General features: G+C 35.0%; 1 protein-coding gene across 4 annotated transcripts in view; it reads right to left on the bottom strand.

Annotated features, from left to right (window-relative positions):
• Nucleotides 1-27,766, bottom strand: part of LOC106181472 (uncharacterized) — a 98,099-nt gene that overhangs the window by 62,538 nt on the left and 7,795 nt on the right. The window contains exons 1-2 of one of the 4 annotated variants that reach the window (XM_024077136.2): nucleotides 25,846-25,971; nucleotides 21,671-21,974 (exon numbers count right to left, since the gene is read on the bottom strand). In XM_024077136.2, coding sequence (XP_023932904.2) covers nucleotides 21,671-21,971 — 301 coding nt within the window. In that variant the 5' untranslated portion in view covers nucleotides 21,972-21,974; nucleotides 25,846-25,971. Of the gene's footprint in view, nucleotides 1-64; nucleotides 1,778-13,804; nucleotides 14,477-21,670; nucleotides 21,975-25,845; nucleotides 25,972-27,766 lie in introns of those variants that run through there. The other 3 variants (XM_024077135.2, XM_024077138.2, XM_013565854.3) reach the window with 3 other exon arrangements.

Raw genomic sequence — 27,766 nt, 5'->3', positions numbered from 1 at the left:
ATACATATACATATATCTAAAAAAAACCTAAAAAAAACATGCAACATCAACAAAAACAATTTACCTGTACGTTCGGTTTTCAACCACCATTTTGCCAAACCCGGGGACCAACTCTTCGATCTCCGGAGTCCATTTTTGTGCGAATTTTTCTGAGATTTCTTGGCTCCTTTTGTGATGTGTCCGTCAAAGACAAATTTATGGTCCAAAAACTCCACCGAACCCTTCCGTTTGGTTTTGGCCCAAACTTTCAGGAGTCTGTTCCATATCCCCATGTCATTCACTTTTTGACATCCGTGCTCGCCTGCCAGGGTTGTGAAGCTGACAGAATGTCGTCTGCCGAAATAGAAATGTTTTTTCCTGCTTTCAAATTGGAAACCCAGTACACAACAACACTAAAACTGTCGTCTGCAACTTCTCCCAAATCATCAGACATTGAAAGAAATTGTGAAACAAACCCACAAATGTCAACAACCTCTTTCAGTGTTTTTATTTTTCTTCCCTGATCTAGTTCCTTGTAGTCCTTATTTTATGTGATCTGAAACCTTTCAGTACACAAATATGACTACAAATCCTCAAGCTCCTTCAAAAATCTCTGAATCACTGATGCACATTGGCTATCACTCCTATAAACAAACACTTCTGATTAATCCCTGTGTCGTTCGATTTTTCCACTTATTTACCTCCTTTCTCTAGAGCCTTCCCGTAGTCTCTACAACGTGAATACATACTGTTCTAAGAATAGTCCCTCTCTTCTGCTACTGACCCAGTCATAAGAACAACAACTGGAACTGTGAAATTACCGCAGAGCTATTAAATCCGTCTACAGATGAAAAAAGTAACCAGGCGAGAAAAATCCCACCACTTAGTAAAAATCAATATGGCACTGTCCGTCTGCTCAGCTCCTTTTTTTTTTTTTTTGGTTCAAATCGAGTGGCGTGATGTTTTCTTTTCTGACCTCAGAATGTCTGCCTTCAAGGAGAATCCCTTAATTACTGGAAAAATCCCCAATCAATGTTGATATTTCCTACCAGTTGAGTTCCCACAGGGCCCGACTGCCTTTGTGTTTCTGTCTTGAATATGAACCTGGGAAACCCTTTAGTTAAAATCAGCTTGAACTTCTGAATCTGAGTACAGCACAAACAAACGTTCTTAACCACATTTTAAGCCAACCCTTGCTCAGTACCTGTCTGTGAATAAATATGAATTTCCTTAAATAAAAAACAGCTTTAAGATCCTCCTTTGGTGCCTCTAATCTTGGATCTTTGAAACCACAGTATACATTAACACGCTCTCACGTTCTCCTTCTCAATGAATGGAAATATCCCAACAAAGTCGCTAACATCCTCAAAGCCTCGTGCTTTTTTCACCTGTGTTTCACTTTCACTGACTGGTCTTCACTCAATGATTAACTCCAATGCGGTAAATCATTTAATGTCCTTGTTTGTTTTTCTCAGGTGTATCATAAATCCCTACGATTAACAACACACAAAGTCTATTAAAATAAACTCTTCCGTTTGTTCTCAAGGAGTCCCACCTTTATAGTAACCCACTACGTAGAAAGTTGTCTTAAACACGTAAGTGACCCAACTTCCAAACTACGTCACTTTCTCTCACGTTCATAGATCATGGCTAAGTGGTAGTAACCCGCATACACAAAATAAGGCTTGGTAATGATCCTGTTGACTTCAGCCGAGAACCATCCCACCTTGCCCCTATTCTAAGCACTACTATATAGGCCAAGTTGTTTACTATGCTATAGCCAGCCACACATGCCCACCAGCTGTTTACAGTGACCTCCGACCTCCTGAGAGGTCAAATGACTGGCTGGAGGTCATGTGACTACTGGGCGAGGAAAACCCAGCTGGGAAACTGGTATCTTTCTTGGCTGCAGTATATTTTCCAGATAAAATTGTGCAAGAGTGATTAAAAAACTCACTCTCACGAAATAACTTTAAAACTAATGTTTTATGAGTAACATTTTAAATGTTGATTCAAAAGAAGGAAGAAGAGTATGAGCAAAATTCAAAATTTTTAATTTGTTAAATAAAGCTGACAGATAAAGAAGAAAAGAAAAAACAGTACAGCAATGTGTTAAATCTATCAAAAACTGCAAAAATCCATCTACTCTATAGAGGGCGATGTCTGTTGTACTTGTTGTTGTTCTTTTGATCAGATATTTTTGTTGTTTTGAAGTCTCGCTGGAGCTACCTTGAAGGCAAGCACTCCTGATCTTGTAATATCTGACCTATAGGAAACATTTTGACCCTGGCTATCTCTGCTGGTATGGTAATCTCTGCCTGATCTTGTAGTTGCTTGACCAAAACATGCCCGCAGCTGGTCTGGTAAAATCATCCACTACAAGCGCCGTATTCTCAACTGGAGCTAACTTAAACATTCATATCAGATATACAATTCTTTATCAAAAAATGGGAGTTCGGTAAAATCATCCATTACAAGGCCGCATTCTCAACTGGAACTAACTTAAACCTGAACTAAAGAGACAACTAAAATTACTTGACACAATAAAGCAGCAATGTGTTGTATCTCATAATTATTTTATGCACCCTGCATAACTCCATCTGTCAAAGGGCGTTGTCTGTTGTTGTTGTTGTTGTTGTTGTTGTTGTTGTTGTTGTTGTTTAGAAGTCTCCCACCAGATACCTTGTAGGCAATTACTTCTGATCTTGTAATTTTTGACCTATAGGAAACACAAGGTCGCATTCTAAACTGAGACTAACTTAAACTGGAACTCTTACAAACATTCATATATCAGGCAATAATATTCTGTGCAATTCTAAATCCAAATACGGGTCTTACGTAACCTGCAGTTCAAAAACTGCTTTCACTAATGCACTAAAGCTAGATAATTATAGTCAAAACATTTGGATCAAAAATCTGATACGTCTGTTCAGTTCAAAGTAACATGTGTGTGTATATGTGTGTGCCTGCGTGCATGCGCATGGGTGTGTGTGTGTGTGTGTGTGTGTGTGTGTGTGTTTGTGTGTCACTGTAATTCAATCACACAGAGAAATAGTATTTGTTAGAAACATTGAGCATCTCTTTCTAATTATAAAACAGGCACAACATTTCATTTACTTTAATTATTTCTGATTTAATTTAGGTAGAAATTGGTAAATATTTTGGTCTAAAAGTGATCTCTGGTTAAGAAAGCCTAACAGACTAGTCTAAAAATGAAGACCAATGTTTGGACTAAAATTATTTTTGTTTTTTAATGTAATGTTACATATTTGTTTTGTTCTTTCACAAAAAAAGATGATGCCAAATGGACAATTTTCTGTCCAACTTAATTCTGCTTAGAACGCGATTTTGCATGACCCTTCCAAAATGTCAATTTGAATCCGAAATGGAAAAAACATTTCCGTCTGACTCATTTTTCTACCTCATTTTCTTTGCACTTAGTGTCATGTTCACTGGGGAACACGGAGGGAGAATGGTGGAGATTGGTACCATTAAATCTAACCCTGTCTCTATTAGAGTAAAAAGTCTGCACTACGGTAATTGCTTAATATATTCAAATAACATGAATTCATTATCTCTCCCCCCCCCCTTCAACCAAAAAAACTTTCGTTAAATATACTTAAAAATACTAATTCAGTTGGCTTAATGACAATGAGTACACTGTTGCGAGTTTGTGAGAATGATAAATAATGAAAAAGTAAATTATTTTTAAAAAAGGGGAGTTTGAAAATTTTAGATAATTACAATTATCCCTTTGGGGAAAATGAACATAACCCGTGCATCTGAAAAACAAAACAAAATTCTGTTTGCCATATTAAATGTCAAGCTGACATGAGAAAAATGCATATTTGAAGATATACATAATCAAAAGGCATTTCCGTCAAGCCTCATTTTTCATCCTAATCTTTTTGCACTCAAGAGGCATGTTTACGAGTAAACATGGCGGCAACTTATCGAAGGTTAAACACCCTTTTCTCGCCCTCTGGTCAGAGGTTTATGCCCTTGTCTTACGTAACTTGACTCAGGCCCGTACCAAAGGGGATTTTGGGGGGGGGGGGGAGAGAGATTTTCGGATGAAACCCCCCCCCCCCTTTCTGCCTGGAAAAGGTCCCCTTTTATCTAGGTACATGAAGATTTCATGGTTAAAGATCCAATTTTTACGTTTAAAAGCCCTGTAACCATTACTATGTTTTTATTACATTAAAAACAGTATTGATAATAAATAAATGAAAAAAATTATAAAAAAGGTGGTATACAATAAACATTGTGAAGAAAATACAAGTAAAATGGATGAAACTTCATGCCTGTTTTATCACAAGCATGGCTAATGTTTGAAATCACTGTTTCATTTGTTTGAGTGAAGTACTATGGATTCACCTTGAAAGGTAGAAGACCAATTGTGACAAGATAAAAGTAAAATAATAACTATACAAAAATCTCACTCATGTACTTTAACAGCTAATGTCAGATAGAGAGAAAGAGAGAGAAAATAACCATTACCTAATACCGAAAGAGTCAAACTCTTTTTTTTCCCCCTAAGAAACAAATTGCGACTGTCTGTTCCTAAAATTAGTATCCACTCAACATTTACTTCACAACAGAGACGCATGAGACTTTATATCTGTAAATAACATGATATTTAGCGAGCTAGATAACTGGGAAAGAAACCAAATATTTCTCATTTCACCTGTGTATAAAAATAAGCATGCCCTTTCATCTATAGTTCTATTGTGCATACCTATTCACAAGTGTATATTATTAGCCTACATCTGCACTAGTATGCAAGTGTGTTTATAGAATTGCATCAGCACATATGCTCCTATGCAAACATACATGTACAACACGTGTTATCAGATTATAAAATGCATTTATATATTAAGTATTCTGGATTCATAAAATCCAGACACACTGTTGATTTTTTTGCACACACACACACACACACACACACACACACACACATACACACACACACATACACACACACACACACACACACACACACACACACACACATACACACACACACACACACACACACATACACACACACACACACACACACACACACACACACACAAACATGTATGCACATATACACACATGTACATAAACACATACCCACACACTTACACACATGTGCACGCACGCATGCATGCACGCACGCACACATGATCTGGATCCAGTGTCGGCTTCACATAAGCTTAGTGACAGGTAAATGGGGAACCAATGTTGAACCAATGTTGCACCAATGTTGGCCCTCTGTAGATCCAATGTAGAGCCCACACTACAGTAAGGGGAATTCATTTCAGTCAATATCATGTACCTAAAGTGCCAGTAAACAAAAGATCCATTCTCTCCTCGATTGCCCTTTCCAGCAATCTCCAGAACTCTCCTGAGGCATGTGTTCTATTAGTATTGATACATGCAGACATCTCGAATACACGAAGGCTTCACACAGCAACAACAAAATTGTTGTTTTAGAGAGAGAGAGAGAGAGAGAGAGAGAGAGAGAGAGAGAGAGAGAGAGAGAGAGAGAGAGAGAGAGAGAGAAAGAGTGTGTGTGTGTGTGCGCGCGTGCGTGCATGCGTGTGTGTGAGAGAGAAAGAGAGAGAAGTGTGTATGTGTGAGAGAGGGAGAAGGAGAGAGAGAGTGTGTGTGTGTGTGTGTGTGTGTGTGTGTGTGTGTGTGTGTGTGTGTGAGAGAGAGAGAGAGAGAGAGAGAAAGAGAGAAAAAGACTGACATTTACATTTAGAATCAAAATCTCCGGTGACTTATTTAGAATAGCATGGCTGCACAAGGAGATCAATTCTAAACACATCATTACTGTAACACTGAAAACTATGTTACTAAGTACTCTATTCAAAATGATTTTATTGAACATTTTAGCCAAATGATTAATTTCCACAGTAAAGAAATAAATTAGAATCGGACAGGCGACAACGCAAACCAAAAAAATCCATTTATTTAGAACTTTAGAGAAAAATATCAACAAAAGAAACATCAACACGAGTTGCGTAAGAAAAATAAATCAAGCTGGCAAAACGTGAGAAATGTGAAACCACTGATGTGAATGAACAATGAGACAGAGAATCAACAAGCCAGCCTAAAGTGTAAGCACGTCTTTTCCATTATCTCCCTAGGACTTTTTCTGCCAGTAAACAATAACAGAGTTAATTAGCCGCGACACCGAGGTAAGTTGATCCGACAATGATGTATGCATTAGAGACTAATAATGCCAAACAGACATAAATGTCTTGACTTCTTAAAACTACAGCGATTTTTTTTAAACAAATGGTAGAGATGATGAAACGAATGAATGAAGAAAGAAAGAAATATGCAAACAACATTTAAACAAATACACCTGCAAAACAAATAAGTAAAATTACTCAGTAAAATTACCAGTAGAGAAATAAATTGAATTGAATTGACTAATTTTTTCCCTCATTTCTCCCCCCCCCCCCTCAATAACAACCCCATCAGTAGTAGGACTGTCTGTTTCGCAGATGTGTTGTAAACATGGGACTGCTTTAGCAGCAGATGTGTGGACGTCACAGACTGCTATAATTAGGGTCATTCAAAACAATGTTTTCTATTGTATAAAGTATGTTTTTCTCTTCATTTATGAAGAGAAGAACCAAATTAAATGAATGAATAAATGAATGAATGACGAAAGAGAGAAGTAGAAGCAAGAGAGAGAGAGAGAGAGAGAGACAGAGAGAGAGAGAGAGACTGACTCCTGACAAATTTTATAATGAGGACAACAAACAAAAAAAAAAAAAAGATACTGGCAGATGTCCAATGCATCCAAAACAACAACAACAACAACAGTTGGTTTGTATTTGGATATTTTACTTCTCATAAGCAGGAATTTGTTTGCCTCACCTCTTTGGGTCAATAACTAAGCTGTTGCTTGGCACAGATGATTTGGTCGTTATTTTTACCTTAAACAATGCGACATCGCAGCTAAATTTGATTGGCTTGGATCTGGGTTAGCAGAAGCTGTTGACCATCACATACTGATGCACACTTGTAAACAAAATTGGTTTGTATTTTCCTTCTATTTTTATAACTGAAATGACTGAATTTGTTTGGATGGCATTTAGGTGACCTGCAAACTACTGATTAGCAATATGTAGTTAGGACTTAGTACACACAAAATAATATTTGACATTCCAGTATTTGTTTGAATATGATTTATGTAGTCAAAAGTCCCTATAAAAATAAAGTTGATTAGATCAACTGTATTATTGCCATGGAAACACAAAACAAAAATAAAAACAATGAACACTCCTTAATTAAGATACAAGAAGCTTTAAAGAAAACAAACCATTAACTATAGTAGACCTGTCTTAGTTTTTTTGATAAATATGTCAAGAAATTATTTCACCCAAACAGCATGATCTTAAGCTAAATATAGTTCTTAGCTAATTAAATGGTTAACCTGGTGTTTGTGCCAAACAGTTTGATGTGAGCTCTGACCTTTTATTTTCATTACTCTTGGAAGATATTACGTAGTTGGCAAAAAGGTAAGTACTGAGTTAAATTGGTCTCATCCATTTTTTCATTTTTTTCTTTTTTTTTCAATTTTTTAAAAATTTTGGAATGGGGGATATGACAGATTTTTTTCAAAATTTTTTTTTTCTTTAAATCCTGACCATGGAACTCGATCAGAAAGTGAACAGCACTACAAACTACAGTCAAGTACTAATTCCACAGAAGGTTATAGATCCTCAACTGCCAAAAGGTCACCGATTGCCACCGTTCCACTGGGTCACATGAAATTGTCAACATTACAGTTCTTCGAGCCCTGGGGAAGTTATCCAGAAACGTAATAGTTTAATGGGATTTTGATCCTGTTTACCGAGGTCTCAAGAGCGAAATCCACTCAAGGCAAAAATGCGTGACCCCTTGATGACAAGCTAAATTAGTTTTCTGGAAACAAGGATTTTTCCTAGAAATTATATACGTTGACAGGAGAGGGGAGGGGAGGACGGATAAAAATAAATAACAAACAAAGATCATCTGATACCTTGGGAGTAATGGCAGAAGAAGTGAATTCACAGGAGTGATAAATTCATTGTGCCATTTGATGGTTTTTCCAAGTGGCTTTATAGAATTAGCAAGATTTTCCTAGAAATTATTTACCATGAAAAAAAAAAAAGATTTATTTAATATCGTCAGCATAAATGGATAAGTGGATTCCTAGAACGTATAAATTTATACTTATTATATCTGACAGTGCTGAAAAGAACCGGGAGGTGATTGATTAACTGTTTACTAGCTAAAAAAAAAAAAAACAAGAACCAGCTCTTCAGAATTGTCCTTGGGTACCCCTGTAATGGGAGTTCTCTTCATCTAATGTTTCACAATTAACGAGAATTCTACACAGTTAATTTGGCACCTGATCACATGGAAACAGTTTACATATACAGACTTACCAACACTGCAGCAATAAACAGTTAAGAAACATGCAGTTATTTGAACCGTCTCTTTTCTGTAAAATTATCTGCTCTCTGAAGCTTAAAAAGTAACCGACTTATGAAAATGGAGATTCTCTAGACTGACATCAAATTATGGGAGGTAAACAACAATTCTGATATTTGCTGCTGATTGAAGAAAAATCACTTCTGTACTCTTACTCAATCTAAACTCAAAATCAATGAATTTGCCATCTAATTTCATAAACAGTAGCCACAGGAAGGCATTTCAATAAATATATAATGAGTAAAAAACAAACAGTAAACAAAAAATTTGACAGCCTGTCAAAATTTAAAGAAAAAAACAAAAATCCTACAAGTGAACATATTGCTTGATCACCTAGTAACACTTCAAAAAGCATGCTCGAAAAAGGAAAAATACACAATAACAACATATCAAATCTCATCTTATTTTGTGTCACTTGTTTCCTCTGAATTGAAATGAGTTAAATTAAATTAAATTTTGGCAACTGAAGCAATGACTGCTTGCTTTTACAAGCAAACTCAACACTGTTGCTAGCAGATACTTGAAAGCTTTTTTTCTATATAGGCTTCTGTTCCTTTAGAGGAGTAGACTTTGAATTTTTCCAATTAGGTGAAAAACCACTGCTTTTCACGCCTTTTTAAACAAACTACAATCAAACATTTGATTTTGGAAAGAATAAAATAATAGGTCCTCATAAACTCATTGTGATAGTTGTCCTATTTTCTTTGCTCAACACAATGTGCCGGTTGTGACTGCTGTCTCCTCTAACACAATCACTACCCCACTCAGATCAAAAAATTTCTGTCGCAAATGAAGTTACTAGTAATTCATTGAAAAACCTAATGAAGAAACTGTCGACAGACATTGAAGCATAGCTGTGAATATTTTTAAAATTGAATACTTGAGACAAAAGAAAATTTGCGACAGGTAACACACGTTCAGCTACGATATGTTTTCTAGAGATCAACTATAAACTGACTGATCTATGGGTTTATTTCTCAGGGTAAGAGATCTTGGGTCTTCCTAAGACAGCACGGGCAATCCAGCTATAGGTTCGACTGATCAAACTTGCTCTGATGATCTCTGGTCTCTATACAAAAGATTCCCTATACATATACTGATACACAAAACGAATCACATAAAATAGCAAGAGATATTGAAACTAATTCAGACATGTTTACTGAAACCTTTAACATAATAATAATAAAACATAATAAACATGCGATTTATTTCATTTTAATTAGGATGTGAAGCCATGACTTAAGTCACTCAATCCTTTTAAAACTAAAAACACCTTTAAAAACCTTGCTCACAGTTACTTCCAAAGAATAAAATACATTATCAGATTCATGTAATATCATTATAGCTGAAACACCTGAACAATCTTTACCAAACACTGATAAAATTTGATTTCAATGTGAAAGTTTCTAAAATGAAATTTGGCCATGAAATCACCACTTTGACAAAAATAATATTTATAAATATCTCAATTCATGAACATTTCCGGTTGCTGACCTTCAGGCAAAAATTGCTTCAATGAAACACAACAGAAGATGTAAGCGGAAACTGGCAGCCTGTCTCAAGTGGCAAATTCTCAGAATTGTGCGTCAAAGAAAAAAAAAACACATCAAAGCAATGTCAAGATCGGTGTGATTAGATTTTCAGATTGTGAAAGGATTTCGTAAACAGATTTAGATTTGTCTGTCACAATGCCACTATTGTAGGAAGAAAAAAAAAAAAAAACGAGTCAATTTATTTGCATGATAAAGACAACTCCTATCTAGCAGTTTGATGTATGTGAAGGTCTTCTTTTCTTTATTATAAAAAAAGCATCTGTCATTACTGTCAAGCACATAAGTGTTTGGTAATAGCCTTTATAAAATGTGCCAGAACCAGTTACAGTCATTATTATCATTATTGCTATTATTATTATTATTACTAGCATTGATGAATCTTGATCAAACAGCAATTTTCATAAATTGTGACATTTTCTGATTTTACGTTTTGTATATATCACCTAAAGGTCTAGCAGTATCGTGTCATGTTACCACGACAGACGGCAAAAAGTAAGTCAATTTATGTGAATAATTGCGGGTAATCTAGAACAGAAAAGCCTTATATCACAAACATAAAGCTGGTTGTCAATCTGCTGCAAGCCCTACACACTCTAGTTTTCATTATTTTGTCAAACATTTTCCATTCAAATATCTCCAAACATTTCATTTTTCTAGTACTTTTAAGTAAAATTAAGAACCAAAATGAAAATGTTTGAGAAAAATGGAGAACTGATGTCATAAAATATAAATCATTCAATCAATCAATATAAACATACATTTCACAAGCTACCATGAAGAGGCTATTACACATTTTTTTCTAGCACGCTTCTCGCTGACCCTCAAGTGCATATTGCAACTGTAATTGAATAATTTCAATCAAAATTCCTCCCAGTAACAGAAATATGTACCAGGCTACTTCAGTTCACTAACAAATTGGTTCTAAAAACAAGACTGCTCAAAATAAATAAACCCCCTGAACTTACATTCGGACTTTGGTCCAGATATTTTTGTTGCAATTTGAGCTGAGATGTAATTTCTATGAGACGAGAAGAGACGGGATCATGGCTGAGGTAAATATTTAACAACCAGGACCCATTTCACAAAAAAATTTGAAGTCAGTTCCAGAGCTTAAATCTTAGCCTACCAAGACTTAGCCAACTAAGTTGTATTCCACAAAAAATTGCTTATTTTAAGAAGACCCATACTTTATTTTTCATGTTTCTTCAAATATTTGATTTAATTGTAAACAAAATACAGAAGATCACTGATACAAACTGAGACAGAGGAAGATTTTGAACACATTTCATTTGAACCACTTCTTTTTGACCTTATCTGAGGGCAAGCGTTATATTTTGATCATATTTAATCAGATAAATGTCATGAAATATCGACAGAAATAAATGCCATAAAATAATTCCACCAGAAGTAAGATAATTGACAGATTTGGAAAAAGCCCACTCTCCAACATTCGCCAGACTCTTCTTACTCTGGGCACCTGTAACTGCAAATAAACTCTAAAATATACTGTATTATTACTGTAATTGACTTAACCGTCAAGTAAATGAAGAGTTATCTTTTGTTTCGCCCTAAATGATACCTAAGGTATGCCATACATAATAGAAATGGTAGTCAAGACGATGCAAAATTTTCCGAAATTATGCTTTTAAATCACCGCTGTAAGCTCATACCAAACAGAGCTGTATGCCATAAGAATATTAGAGCCCATTCCCATACCTAGATCTAGCGGGATCGGTCCATCTCCAAGGGGATTCTAGCTAAGTTGTTTTCAGCTTTCAAGCTTAAAGCTCCAAGCCAGACATGTAAGCCGCTTAAGCAATTTAGCGAGAATCTCCTTGGAGATGGACTGATTCTGCTAGATCGATCTAGGTATGGGAATGGGGTCTTACAAAAAAGTAGGACAAAATTAATGTGTCTCCCAGTATGATGATAGCACATGATTACTTTTACAAAATGTTTCTGTTACATATTTCAACCGGTGCATTGGAAATTCAAACACCTCTGCTGCTTTTTCAAATGAATTATTAACCCAACTTTTCCAGGTTGAAGTTCTTAAAAATTCATGCAGAAATGCTAGGTATTTTTGTCCAGTGACATAGGACAACCTATTCCTAATTTTCCATGATTCTGCAAAATTTTGATCATAAAAACAAAATACTCAAGATCAAATTTGTCTCCGTAAATAAAAACAAACTTTTTAGGCTCTCTTTTACACGTTGTCAGACCAATTGTTTAAAAAAATTGCTGTTGCGAAATTCCAAAAACAAGCATCCCACCCACCACCCACTAAATCAATATACTCAATATCATATCTGTCTCTGTAAAAAAAAAAAAAAAAAAAACAAAGATATTCTTCACACATCATAGCAAATGTAAAAATAATTACCGTTGTTAAATTTGAAAACAAACATCCCAACCACCACCCACTGGGGAATGTTCCCGACATGTTAAAATGTTTTGCAAATAAATAAAACAAAATAAGTGGTAGCTTAAAATAGATTAATTACATTTTAATCATTATGTTTGTCTGGAGGAAAAAAATGTTAAATAGGAAGTAAAAACTTCAAAACAGTACTTTTGGTAGGAACTAAAACCAAGCTTCATAAAATCTCCTGTTATAAAAAACATCTTTTTTATTTCAATATTTCAATATCTTTATTTTAAACATGCACACACATACATGAACGAACTGATGCACGTACACACACACACACACACACACACACACACACACACACACTATTATATTACTTGTGATTCAATGCATAAAATATACACACTGTCACATTAAATGTAATTCAATGTCTTTCCACATAAGCAGATTTCAGTTCATTATTTAACGTAAAAAAAAAAAAGAGCGTAGACTTCTGTACACAAAAACCCAATCTTCCTTATCAATAAAACAACAGGTATAAGTTAATAAATGGAACACAATAATAATCTAAACAATTCTAAATAAGCCTATTTTCTGACCTATCCTATTTTTTTATATACATAAAAATCCATCAAGAATTTTTTTAGTTACGCTGAGTATCAAACCAACAAAGGGGAAAAAAACTTCATGGTGGAGGTATAAAAAACCCTGCGAACCAAGTAAGGTAATACATTTCATCTGGCCTTTTACAAATGCCCTCATCGCATTCTGTATATAAATATATATAAAGCAGCAGAGGATGTTTTTTTAATACGTTTTGAGGACGTGACCTCAGACACAACCAGTCGCTAAAAAGTCGAGGACTATCATGCTCGGGTGATTAAAATATATTCATTTTATATATCTATATATACTTATCATTCTTTAATTATGTTTTCTTGCCTAAACATCACTTAATATATATATAATATATATAAATCAAAGATTTTTTTTTTTGGGGGGGGGTATTTTTTATCTCGCAATCTTGTTTTTAAAAGTGAAATAAAATGTGTCACCGTTTTCAATCTCTTTACTACTATTTACTTGTTTAAAATTGTTTAAATTTGTTTTCCAGGAAAGATTTTATCAAATTATAGCAGTAACAATGGCAACAACACTATGATGACAATACCTTTTTTTTTTAAAAAAAAGCAGAACAAAGACAATGACAGTACAATAACAATGCCAGGCAAGACAGAAAACAATGACAATAACAATGCAATAATACCTTGTATAGTACACCAACAGTAACAATGACAATAACACTAGAATAACATTATATCTTTGTAGAGAACAGCAGGAGAGAACCAATGACAGTGCAATAACAATACCAGACCCAACACTAACAATAACAATAACAATGCAATAACAATACCTTGTATAGTATAACAGGCGCTGGGATAACTAAACGAACGTCGCAGCTTCTTCCTCCCTCCCATAAAAACATCCATTGGAGGTCAAATCCACGAGAAACAGACCCCACAGCAGCGGAAATGGACGGCTGCCACTTTCCAGACAAAATAAGGTCACCAAAAGCAGTCAATGAGTCCAACTCCTCAGGGCACTTTTAGAGGTGCTAAACTGAGAAATAAACACTTAGGAGGGTATAGTAATGGAATACATCTGACCCGAGCAGTTCACTGGATGTAATGTCCAAATGGAGAGTCCTCTGTTATTGAAGAGGTTGTTTGTTGTTTCTGATTCTCACGTGGTCAATATGGTTCACTGGCTATTGAAGACTTGATCCGTTTTCTAAAATAATCACTTCTGGTATCGGATGTCTACTTCTATTGTCACACGAGTAGATTTACAACATATTTACGCAGCTAGTACTGTGCCATCATTTTTGTCTACAGTAGGCTGTTCCGAAAGGTCTTGTTTTTTTTTCCCCTCATCGCAAATGAAACATCGCGAAAGCACTAGAAGAGCAGACTGGGTCGGCCCGGAGTCGGAAGATTTTATCACAGCAGCACAGTTTAGTCTACAGACGGATCAGGTAGAACAACAACACGCCACACGGCCCACAGTCACCTGAGAGAAGCTGGTACTGTGGATATACAGCATGAAGAGGTGGCAAATTACATGCAATAGAACTTATTCTGCTTAACAAGGGGGGTGTACAAGAGGGGTTTGGGTAAGGGTAGGGGGTGACATTAAGGCAGGTGCAAAATTTTTTTAAAGTGTACAGGGGGGGAGGGGGGAGGGGGGAGGGGATACTTGAATAAAAATATCTTGGAGAACCATATAAAAAATTTGGTTCTATACTAAAGCTGGAAAAAGAGTCCAATGTTATATAAATGAGGTCGTTTTATAAACGTCTTGGTCAGAAATAGTTCGACTCCTGCATGTAGTAAAAATTTGTCAGAGGAACTTTCGTAATTTTTGTGTTTGTTCTATTTTGCCAAGCGAAACATAATAAAAAATAAATAAAATCATTAAAAATTGATTAAAACCAATCATGAAATTTTTTTTTAAAATGAGGTCTGCTGTGCAAAATTCAAACCCTGAAGGGAAAAATACTGGATAAAAATAAATTATGGCCATCTTCCTCTTTGGAGATCCCCCCTGGACAACCCCAGACCACAAAAACCTCATTCCACCTGCTTAGAACGATTCATTCACTAGTTCCACGGGCAGCTAAACTCCGTCTGGCCAACAACTGAGATTTTTCAGAATGAATGCACTGCTGCTATCTGCATGTTTTTTTATCCCTTCACTGATTTCAAGGTTTATTCTTAACCAATAATTATAAATTAATTTGGTAGTGATTTATTGACCTTGTATTTTAACAATATTAGAATGCCATTTTTGTTTAGATTTCAAAAATAAACAATACAAACACAATGCTGAAATATGACTGGCTGTCACTCATATATACACGCACACACACACACACACACACACACACACACACACACATGCACAAACACTAAATTCCTTTTAGGGACATAGATTTACTGTTAATTATTCAAATTTCATATCACAATTTCTAATGCATCAATTATATAATAGTTGTATAAATTATCATCATTATAGTATTATTTCTTCTTGCGAGTGAAATAAAGCAAATTACCTAAGGAGAAATTTGGGAGTCTAGGGGGGGGGGGGGGGGGGAGTGAGGGGGGTCCTGGTAAGGACATGCTTTTGCAGCCATACATATTCAAAGGCTTTACTATAGATACACTGAAACATTTAATGCAGAATTCAGGAAATCATTGAAAATATTCTACCCTCAAAAGGGCAATGCAGATTGAGTAACCCAATAAACAGAATGGCAATTCCAGTCAAAATCCTCCTGTGAGAATTCTATCTGCTAAAGGTCTTGTTGACATTTTTTTTAAAACGGACGCATGCACTGACTTGAGCAGGCAATCACATAAGGTCAACAACACGAAAACAAACCCGTCTGACCTAAAATACTCATAAACACTTTCTCCCCCGTCTTGACTGCCAATACTTTAATAAGTTGCATTCTATCTCACTTTGTTTCTCGCCTCCTTACAACTAAGAACCTCAAGGCCACCATAGTTTCTGTTTCTCCATTGTACTAAATTAGACACTGATGACTGCTTTGCTTTATGCAAAGATGCCAATGATCCCCCCCCCTTGCCCAAGGCTCTCAGATTTTCAGTTCCTTGCCTCATATAAACTGATATTAAGCAGGGACCTCAATATAAACCCACTTTATCTATTGTTTCACCACTGCTTCTTCTTTTTTTTTTTTTTTTTTTTTGTCCCATTGTACTTAGTATCACACCAACAAAAACTCTATCCCATGCTGAAATCCCAGTGCCCCCCCCCCCCCCCTTAGAATTCTTCACCTCCAACAACCCTGGAAACTCAACCCAAAAGTAGGTCTATAAATTACACTGCTGCGCAAGTTATCTTATTTCAACAGTGTACTGAGCGGGACACAAACAAATAGTTGTGGCTAGACGAGGTCAGGGGTCAGGGGTCAGGGGTCAAAGACACACTTCAAGCTGTTACAAGAGGAGATTGCCATCTTACAGGGGTACTTGAAAATATGGTCACTTTTACAGAGCACAAAAGTATTTTCAATGTATGGTAAATACTCATTAAATTTGAACAGTATGAGTTAATTAATTTTCACATAAAAATGGTCACTGTTAGAGCGTAAAGTTTATTTGAGAAATGGTAACTAATCATCAAATGTGAACAAAATATATTAATTAATTTCCATTCCACAAAAAATGGTCACTTTTAGAGCATCAAGTTTTTCTAAGGTATGATAAATGCTCATTAAATTTGAACAAAATGAATTAATTTAATTTTCAAGAAATGTTTTGTTTGTAATTAAATTAAAATGTTGATAGGCTTCATCTTGAGAAGTAATCTTTAGGGAGGGTTTGAAAAAAGATTTTTTGTAAAAACAAAATTATAGAAATAGTCAGGGATTTGAAAACATTACTAGTAAGTAATTATGGCACTAAGAAGCTCTACAATAATATATCAAATTAAGTCGAAAGAGTGAGAAAAACAAAAACATTCAATCTATAAATACATTGGTCCACTGTTTAAAGTCTTTCTGATAATCTCTCCTGTTTAAAGTAGTGAGCCAATATATACGCAATTCCTTTTCATAACTTTTATAGGTGACAAACAATTTGTATATCCTGGTCCACATATATTTCGCTATTTAGATCCCCCGAAATTATCTCCAACAGTGCAGACACTATCTACATCTATTAAAAGTCCAAGAAATATGCAAAAAATGTCAAAAAAATATATGAACTTTCTGTACCCCCTTTCTTGGTTATTTATATAAGGAAGGGAGGGTGCTTAAAGTGCAGACCACACTTATGAATGAAAATCAGGGCCAAGTTACACAAAGTAACTTCGGACCGAAAATAGGTCCAAACTTTCATTCTAGATAAATCTATATCAGTCCGCTTAAATAAAGTAAGTAATTGTCTCAAACATAGTCCAAGACTTTATTTTTATAAAAAAAGCACAAACACTTCTTAAAACTGGACTATTACTGATTTATCTAAGGTCAGAAGTAGACCGAAGTTTGGACTGATTTTCGAACTGAAATTGTTTTGTGAAAACTGCCTATCTAGCCAGGTTAATTTGTAGTCACCATCTGTTGTACTTGTTGACACATATGGCTAGTAGGACAAGGATGGGGTTTTCTGTCTACATCGTTATTTTTTAAAAATATATTCTGTCATGCTTCGTGTAGTTTTAATAAATGAATAATCTCTCTCTCTCTCTCTCTCTCTCATGTGCGCGCGCACAGAAACACACACACACACACAGAGCATTAATACAGCCACACTGAATCAAAGTCTGAAAGAAAAGAAAGAAGACAAAAAAAAAAAGACAAAAATGAGTTTCATCCTCTATAGAAAATCGCCTTATCAGCAATGCTCTCTTCAAAAAAAAAATTCCTTGTCATCGAGACCAATTTAGAAACAATTTATCTGTCTGTATTGTGAACATGCCCAAGGCAGGATTCATATCATTCAGGGACACAGAAATGTCTGGAAAATGAAATAGGATTTCTCGTCAGACTTAAGGCTCCTTAATCACCCGCTATGACCCAACGTGGCCCCATATTAAGCGTCTGGTTGAGAAGTTGTAAACAACCGCTAATGGGTCTATTTTCTGCGACATCAGCGACATCAACATTGTGGATTGATTCATAAAAAAATATCTGGCCCCCAAAATTGGTCTTAACTTTAAGATCAAAATTTTAGTCCATTTTGACATAAGATAAATAAGTAACTACCTAATTTTTTTTTCTTTTTTTTTTTTTAGAAAGAGATGGCTATTGTTTTAGGCAAATAGTTTCTCTATTTCAATGATCATGAACTACTGCATATCTAGTTTGAGTTGAAAGAGACAATGTATTGGTTTAAATCTACCACTACAAAAAAGCGATAAATTTTTCTTAGTTTTCAAAAAAAAAGGCTAGCCCATCTCAAATTTTCAGCAGTGGCTTTAATTGTCAAAAATTATGATATATCATCTGAATGAAATGGCATTTGTTCACTTATAAATTGATACAAATCACAGAAAAGGCTGACTTGAAAACAAAATTTCTGAGAACAGTCAAGAGAAATTCCGCCTATTTCAATAGCTCAACACAGATTAAAATCCCAGTACTAAATCCTAAATATGTTCATCAGATTAAGAGATTTGTTTGTAGGGTAGGGGGTTAAAATACCCCACCTAGCAAATGCAATTCTGAACGAACAATAACAAAGTGATTCCGTCCATTTTCTGGGCGGTTGGCGTCAACCCTTTGAGCAGGCATCATGCATCAGATCTGTGGTTGTCAGAAAACAAAGAACGGAAAGCACCAGCTTGGATTTGATAAGTGTGGTTACAGGAAAACAAAGAACTCCGTGGTTTGTCATTAAGATGATTTCTTGGTGGTTTCCTAGCAAACAAAGAATCGGAGTACTCTTCACTTGATTAATAAACTGTGGTTTCCAATAAAATACGGATTGATGATGGTCTAAAACCAAGCTTATGTTTCCACTGCCAAAGATAGCAGCCGACCTTCCAAATGTGCAAACAAACCGAGCAGACGTTCATGAAAGATTTTATCAGACCCGCAGACCACAAAGTACTTCCTGTTTTTAAGGTATCGGAGCAGATGTTCGGAAATAAAATAATCTGCATTTGCCTTTTCCCATCTTTGTGTTGTTTTGACTGCCCCATGGTGCATTTGAGGAAAAAAATACCACAAGTACAGCAACCTCTCTTTCATTTTTATTATTTTATTATTTATTTAAAATCTGACCATTTTCGAGTCCATGTTTTTTTTTTTTTTTTTTTTTCTAAGAAAGTTTGAAATTTTTCGTTATAATCTCTTAGGAGATTAGGTAAGGCCATCCTTGGCAAGTATAGACTCCAGAAAAATTGCCTTAACTGCTGTTTTGGTGGTAAAAAGGAATTTATTATATTTCTATGAGTTGTTTACAATGCATTTATTGTAAATATGAGTCTCATACAAACAGTTGTTATGATCCCTTTAAACCCCAAAAATTCTCTGCTCACATTTCTCATATACCTGAACCAATTTTGGTATAAATGTTTATCCAAATTATTTTTAAAAACAATTGTGCTGCAAAAAGAAAATTTATTTACAATACCTACTTTGCGATTTCTTAATAATTACCATGTTTTTTAAGAACTTAAATATCAATCTTGAAAATATGGAATAGAAAATAAGTCTGTTTTTCCGTCCTAGTTTCTCCCACCATAGTTGTTATTGCAGTTTTTATCTAGAAACTAGTTCACAGTCAAAAAAATAAATAAATAAAATAACATGCCACAGGTATGTATAAAAACATATTCATTTGTAAGTGGGGTAAACATTTTTACCTGAATTCTAACCTCCTTAAATAATCAGCATTGCATAACTCATAAAAAAAACTTGCACAACAAAACCCCCATTATTCCAGGCCCCAAAACGCTATTTTTCTTTTGGTTCACGTGGCATTTGTATTTTGCTGTTGCTTCTCATCATTTGAAGACCACAAAATGAGCAATGTTTGTCAGATTAAGCTGTTCCCAATCTCAGACAGTATAACTCTATAAAATAATTCCACAACGAACGTTGCAAGAGTTAGAACTTTCTATACAAATACTACTACCACTAATAATAATAATAAATAACAATGAAAATTTTCTTACCAATTTCACAATTTTCCATAATCATCACGTAATACCCTATCCAAAACAGTACATGAAATTGCACTTCCTAAAGCCATTTTTAATTTCTAGCTTTAATTTTTTTTTTAATTATCATTATTAGTACAGGACTGGCATGACAGGGAGAGAAACTGGTGAATTTCAGTACTAAATGTAAAAACATCTCAATTTAATATTTGATAATTTGTTTATAGGATCAAAATGTTGCCAACACTTTACAGCAGGAAATTCCTTGGAAATTAAGGGAAAAGTGGTGAGTTTTCTAGGAAAATTAATCTTTGCCACAAGAACGTCTGGATATAGTAGCACCTGCTTATTGCCTCAACTAACCCGAGTATTCCCAGGACTAAAGCCACAACTTAACAATAAATAGCATTAATATCATCCATTTCTTGCTAAAACCAATAAGAAAACCCATCTAAGTTTAATCTCCAAGTTTGATCAAGGATAAATAGAAAAAAAACAATTCTAAAAGGGCCACGATGAGTGATAGAATCTGAAGTACTATCATTTGTTATGTATTGTCACAGTCAGCAACTGTATTTACATATTTTGTGTCATACCACACACTGCTTTTTTAAATATGTCTTAAATTTGATCAATCTCTATATTTACCTATAATATTTGTCCACGTCCATGTTTATTCATCTTATTCAACTATGCATTTTATTTATCTACTTCCAAATGTTTACTCATTCCTTTGTCTATTTATTTATTCATTCATCTTTTTAACCAGGTCTTTTTATTCCAGTTTAATAATCATTTTCCAGTGACACTATTGAAAACAGTAACGCTGATCACCCACAAATAATTTTAAAATTCACACACACGCACACACACACAAAAACAATTATCAGACTGAGAGATATAAGCAAAACTTTATAATAATCCTGAAAATGCAAACAATTGGGATCTATATTATGTGGTGGCATAAATACAACAATCAAATCTCTGGAAGACTTTCATGTGTAAATTATACAAAATATCAAGAAAAAGAAATAACACCTGGTTCAACATTTGACCAATCTCAGAAATGATGAAAATTTGATAAAATTCAGTTTTATAACAATGTCACAAAGGCAGATCCGGGCAAAGTTACAACAGGCATGAGCTTCCATCCCCCCAACTTTCCGAGATACCCCCCCCTCTTCCCAACAAAAAAATTAAAAAGTAAATGATTAAATAAAATAAGTAAGCAAAATGATACCAGAAAATGTTTCCATCCCTGTGTTCTAAGCATTATAATTTTATAATATTATAATTGTAAAATTGGGCCCATTATTTAACACTTGTGTGCACCGGGGCAGTAGCAATAGTCCACAGATTCACTGGTCCGAATTTTCCCTACAGACCAACGAACCCTTGATTAAAAAACTGATGAAAATGCTACCATTTTTCAGACCAATGAACCTTCGGACTATCGAGACCCCCCCCCTCCCCCCCCCCCCCCAATGCTGGATCCGCCATTGTATATATAAATATAAATATAAATATATATCCACACAACATGACATAAAACAACCAACACCAGGCAAACATTACAAGGAAGACTCACCAAAATGCTGCTTGGTAGAATTTTCATCAATGCCCTGCAGTTCTAAAAACAGCGCTAACCACTCCTCTTGTTCTTTCTCATTCTCAAAAACCAGCGAAAAGCAGTCACTTCCAGTATAGAGGGCAATGGCGTGCTTGTGTTTGGAATCGTGTTTTTTGTTGATGTTGAAACACTCGTAAAAGTCCACCACTTTCTTGGGTATGGCATGGCCACTTTTGAACTTTTTCTCGTTATCATAGTATTCGAGTCTGGCAGGACCACTAGGACTTTCTTCTCTGACTACAAAGTACCTTTTCTTCATCGTCTGAAAGATTGAATTGAGATGATGACATTGCTTTGTAGTCAAAAATACGGAATAAAGATGGCGCTGTTGTCCATTTATAAAATGTATAAATTTTTTTTTAAACTGTTTAAACAAACAAAAGAATAGAAGCCACACTACTTCTTTATATAAATAAATGTCTCTTTATAAATGTAAAGAAATTTTTTTAAAGAAATTGTTTAAACAAACATAAGAAAACAGACCACTTTTTTATATAAATAAATTACAATAGATAAAAAAGAAGAAAAAAATACAGAATACTGATTGTTGACTATTTGACTGAAAAAATTCCTCAATTCACTTCCTGATACAATTATTCCTCAAGGGCATTGGGTTTTTTTTTTTTTTAATGATTCAAGAGAAGTTATTTGACATTTCCACACACGCACTAGCCGCCTCCAAACTGAAAGTTGATGAATTTATCCAGAGGATTAAAAAAAACATGACTGGTTCAAATGTAGTATGACAGAACTGACCTACATCAGAAACAGCGATATCAACAAACTTCGAAAAAAAACAAATCCTCATTTCTGCCAAAATGCACTGCAATCATCAGGCATTACTTCTACTGCTCTTATCGATGCTTAACAAACATTGGCAAATCTTGGCACAGTTGGAAGTGAAACAAAAGAAAAAATAGAAAAAAAAAAAGAAAAGAAAAAAAATTCCCTCATGACTGTAAACCTTGTTCTGGCTAAGTCCAGACATGAATCTATAAACAAGCAAACCTTGGGGTCCCAGATGTAGCAATATACACCAAGTAAACACCCAGACAAGTCTTCAAGTCTTAAAAGGTTTAAAGGGATAACAACTGTTCATATGAGATCCATATTACACAATAAAAAACATTGAAAACAGCTCAGAGAAATATAATAAATTCCATTTCTCAACCAAAATGGCAGTTACTGCAATTATTCTGAAATTTGTGCTTGCCATTGGACCACATGACATCCACAGATGGCTACCCTCTGTGATAATCTCTTAAGAGAATATTACAAAAAAAAAAAAAGAAAAAAATAAAAGATTTTTAGAAAATAAAAACAGGGACTGACTTAAAATGTCAGAATACATTCGTGAACTATCAGGAAATTTGCCGCTTACGTAGGAAAATCCTTTTTTATTTGGCCAAAATGAACAGTTGTTATCCCTTTAACTTTTGTTATATTCCATGAATCTGGATGATGCGTAAGAAAAAAAAATAGGAAGTGGAAAGTGGTATGCCTGATCAACAGGGTAACATGGCCCCTTCTAGAAGAATAAATCGAAGCCAAATGCTTGATTGCATTTTATTTGGCAAAAAATGTATTGTATCTTTACATTCTCAATCAAAATTATTTTTATTTAATTATCGCTTGATTGCATATTATTTGGCAAAAATGTATTCTATCTTTAAATTCTCAATTCAAACAATTTGTAATTTAATTAATGCTTTTGGTTACTTTATTCAGCCAATGGCCGTAAAGAAATTCTAACCTTAGCCGAGTAGTTCAACTTGACAGATTTAAGCCAAACTCATTACGTACTGCCATAAATAGTTGCCGTTAGGCTTGCCGCCTGGGGGAGGTCAGTTTCTAATCCCGTTCATGTAGTAGGGCAACGTTGCCCATTATCGCCTCCCTGGTCTTTACCCATGTTAGCTCAATTTTGGACCACAATAAAAATCAGGGGGGTGGAAGGTCAGAGGTCAGAGGTTGGGCTCTGTTCTCTCCATACTGGGTCAATATTGACAGTAGAAAATTGTGTTGACTTCTATTCAAGTCTGAAAGTGTTGATTTTTATCCTGGGTCTGGACTCACTTTTTTATTGCATAATTCAAAAAAAAAATAATAATAAGTACAATTTGATAAGAACTAATTAGATATCTCACTCACTCACCCACACACACCAACACTAAGACGTTTATATAATTTTGTAAATGTCTTAGGGTCAGGACTTTCTATTCTCTCTCATTTATTTGTTCACATGTATCCTCCCTCTCTCTCTGTTTTTTTCTCCTTCCTTTCAGACCCAATATTGTATCCGTCCGACATTACCATACAATGCACCAACATTACCAGACAATTCGTACCGAAATTAATAAGATAAATCTTTGGCAGAAATAGAAATGGGATTGTTTTCTATTTGACAAGAACATGAAATAGGTTATCATTTCCACGGTCCATTAAAGGTCGTCCCTGATTTTCATCCAACAAAATAGAAATAAATCTAAACCAATGACCCAAAAAGATATATATTCATATATATCTACAATGGGGTAGTGCTAACACTCGCCAATTTAGCCAAATGCTAAAACTGACTTCAAGTGGCTAAACAAAATAGGGTTGATTTGACTCATTTTAGACAAATTTAAACCATTTTGCGAAAAAAAGTAATGAAAAAGGGGTGATTTGGCTATAAGAAGAAAATTGCTAGTGCTACCCCAGATTTAAATACTGTATATATATCTACATCCAAAGAGATACACAAAAAAGCCCTCCCCCCCCTCCCCCCACAGGAGCGATCACTGCCAATCCTTGTTTCAATGGGGAGAATTGTGAATTTTACTGATGCTGTATTTTTTAAGTCATAATTTCTTAAAATAAGAACATTCCTATTGAGTGCAACAAAACTAAGAAGGAGGCTACTCTGTAGTTCTATTATATACAGTAAAGGCATCACAAATGCTATACAGAAATAAAATTTTGTGATAATAAAATTATGTATTTGAAAGTTTGATCATTTTTGCCCTTTAAAAAGATCGAGTAATTACTATAATGTAACTGCTCTTTCAATTATTAACATAAAATAAATGCATCATATCTGGGATTTTCATTACTTCTCAGATTTTCCTTGAGAAATAAAAAAGCAATTCACCTACACATAAAGCATCGTTCAACAAATTCCTGCCCAATGATTTGAAGTTTTACGCCTCTTCTTCCTAAATAATTTAGTTTTTAATGTCTGGCCAGATGCTCAAGCTGACATGTTTTCTTGAACATCGCAGAGGGAATTATCGACATCAAGTATTTAGATTCGAGAGATTTTATTGGTTTTTAGGATCAGAATCAGGAAAGATAAGTAGCTTTGCAGGATCTGCAGACATGCAAAAAATGACTTTGGGGCATTTGGGCATTTTTAAATGTGTATATTAAATGTCTGAAAGTATTACACAATCACAAACAGATTTATGCAGAATCAATTCATCTTTTAAAATAATAACTAAAAAACACTGACAGCAAAAATAATCTATTAAATCAATGCTTTAAGGAGGATGAAACCGTGTCTCTTGAGTGGCGATGATGAAAACAACATTTGTATAGAGACTAAAGTAAATCAGCAAAAATGTTCATTAGCTTGGTAGTTGGATCATAAATGAAAATTCTAAAACACAAGCTGAAAATCTTTCATATGGTTTGTTTACGGTCACACTGGATCACCGCTATACCACCTAGCGGTCAGTGAGTAACAACATAATGCTGATGAAGGCCTACGTCCCAGGTTGTCTGTTAGCTAATGGTATGAAAAATTTTCGGCTTGTGTTTGATAATTTACATTTATGAGACAAAAGGTGTTTTCATAGGTCTACAAGGCATGACAATTTGACCTTTCAACAATGGCACCATCTTAACTCCCAGAGCTCACGATGGTGATGACGAGTGCCATCAAGTGTAATCAAGGCCATTTGAGAAAGGTAAAAAACATCAAGCCTCAAAGGAAAAAAAAACATTTTTAAATTTTCTTAGTCTCTAAGCTATTTTGTCACAATTCAAATCAGAGGTTTCCCCAGTATTTGGGGTATGGGGAGTCCCAAAATGTTTATAAATAAATCTGTAATTGCGTCACCGATTTACAGGGAGTCAAACTACAAATATACCTTCACTTCCCAATGATTACATAAGCCGTTCTACCATCTTTGGAAATAAAGGCAGTCTTTTTGCAGCCAATGGCCATCCAAATGATGGCTGGTCGTCCCTCAGGGGTAAGCCTGGTTCAAACATCCGTATTTCAAATCTATTAGCACTGGTAGCTCGTGTAATCTTACCCAATTTTTTTTTTTTTTTATGAGCCAATCCCAACTTACATAACAACAACGAGAGTGATTGACAAAATTTGATATGACATCATTTCCAGTGACACTTATGATCGCTATGGTTAACCGCCTTATCCGAGTTACAAAACAGGAGGTATTTAGTGCAAGTATACTCATATCACCCTGAGAGTCAGAAGGCACTGGAAGATCACCTCTTTGGAAATGGTAGAGACTTTCTGAAGTAAGACGGGAGAGTTTTCAAAATGACCCTAGAATCTCAGGGTGTTACGGTAAAGACCTTGAAAATTTTTGTCATTTTTGTCATGCCTGAATCTGACATGGCCATATTAGGTGAAAAACTTCTCAAAATTATCCTGTGTCATGTTTAAAATTTTGACAAAATTTTCTAAGTGAAAAAAAATTATGTCAGTGGAGAATCATCTACTGAAAAAAATTTCAGAACCGACTAAATTTCCATGTTATTACCGCGCTAAAAACAGCAAGTTACTGAAAAGTAACCAATATCTACAAGACTTCTCTTACGTATATTATTGTGACAGTTTTCTAATTTCTTATGTCATCACATATTATGGCATAGAAACCCAAGGTAATCGATATACTTAGGCCAGCTGAGAAATATAATTAGTGCCTATTTGCGTCAGCACACTACATGCATTGGGTAATCATTTTCGTGCAGAAACTCATGGACAGCTTATCCCATCCTTGAACCAGGCGAGAAATCATACCCCCCACCTTTTATAATTATGTTTTACGTCATTGTGGCTAAGGAACCATTCCTAGACCATATCGTACTAACTGTGGATCGATCTATCTCCAAGGGGATTCTTGCTAAATTGCAATCAACTTGATCAGCTTAGATGTACGTCCCGCCTACTGAAGCTGCTAGGGGGTAATTAATTATCGTTTAGCAGCTTCAGTAGGCGTGTCAGACATCTGAGCCACTTAAGATGAAAGTAATTTAGCGGGAAACCCTTTGGAGATGGATCGATCCCGTTAGGTATGTGAACCCAGTTTAGGTTTATTTATCGTCATCTATCAATTCCCAACCTACATTCAATAGGGTGACTTCCGTTTTCACCAACATACTCACATAATTATAAAACCCAGCAAATAATTTCATTCTAGAAGTCTTACCCACTACTAGTACATGCAATGGGTTGGCAATATGATTTAGAAACTCAGGGTAATCCATCTTTGAGCCAGCTGAGAAATATAATTAGAACTTATTTATGCCACACTCCATGAAATTAGGTTATCAATATCGTGTTGCACTGACATGGCACCGGAGGGCCAGAAATTCAACCTACGGGCCTGTTCACATCAGGAATCAAATTAAGCGTCATAAATTAATTACATCATCATTATCATCACCAGATGTTGAGCATCACTAGAGCATTTCTACGGCAACCTTTTTTGCCCCGTCAAACAAGCCGCCTGCGGTTTAGTGATTCTTTATAACAGTAAATATCATGATGCAATGTGGTCAAGATCCAGTCTAAGTTACTTCCCTGTCTGAACTGGTCCTAGCCTAAAAGATATGAATTGGGGCATTTCCACTTTAATTGGTGAAAACTTTACAATTTAGTTTCAATTTTAACTAATTACTTATTCATTTATTTAATTATTTTATTAGTTCATTCATCTTTCTATTCATTCATTCATTCATTTATTTATTGATTCAACTATTTATCAACTATTTATATATTAATCCTCTTATTTATTAATCTCTTCATTCTTTAGGTAT

The sequence above is a fragment of the Lingula anatina genome, chromosome 8 (genome assembly GCF_051362555.1).
Source record: "Lingula anatina isolate TDL-2025a chromosome 8, LinAna3.0, whole genome shotgun sequence".
NCBI lineage: Eukaryota > Metazoa > Brachiopoda > Lingulata > Lingulida > Lingulidae > Lingula > Lingula anatina.
Note: the sequence above shows the minus strand (reverse complement) of the source record. Positions and strands in the feature narration are given on the sequence as shown.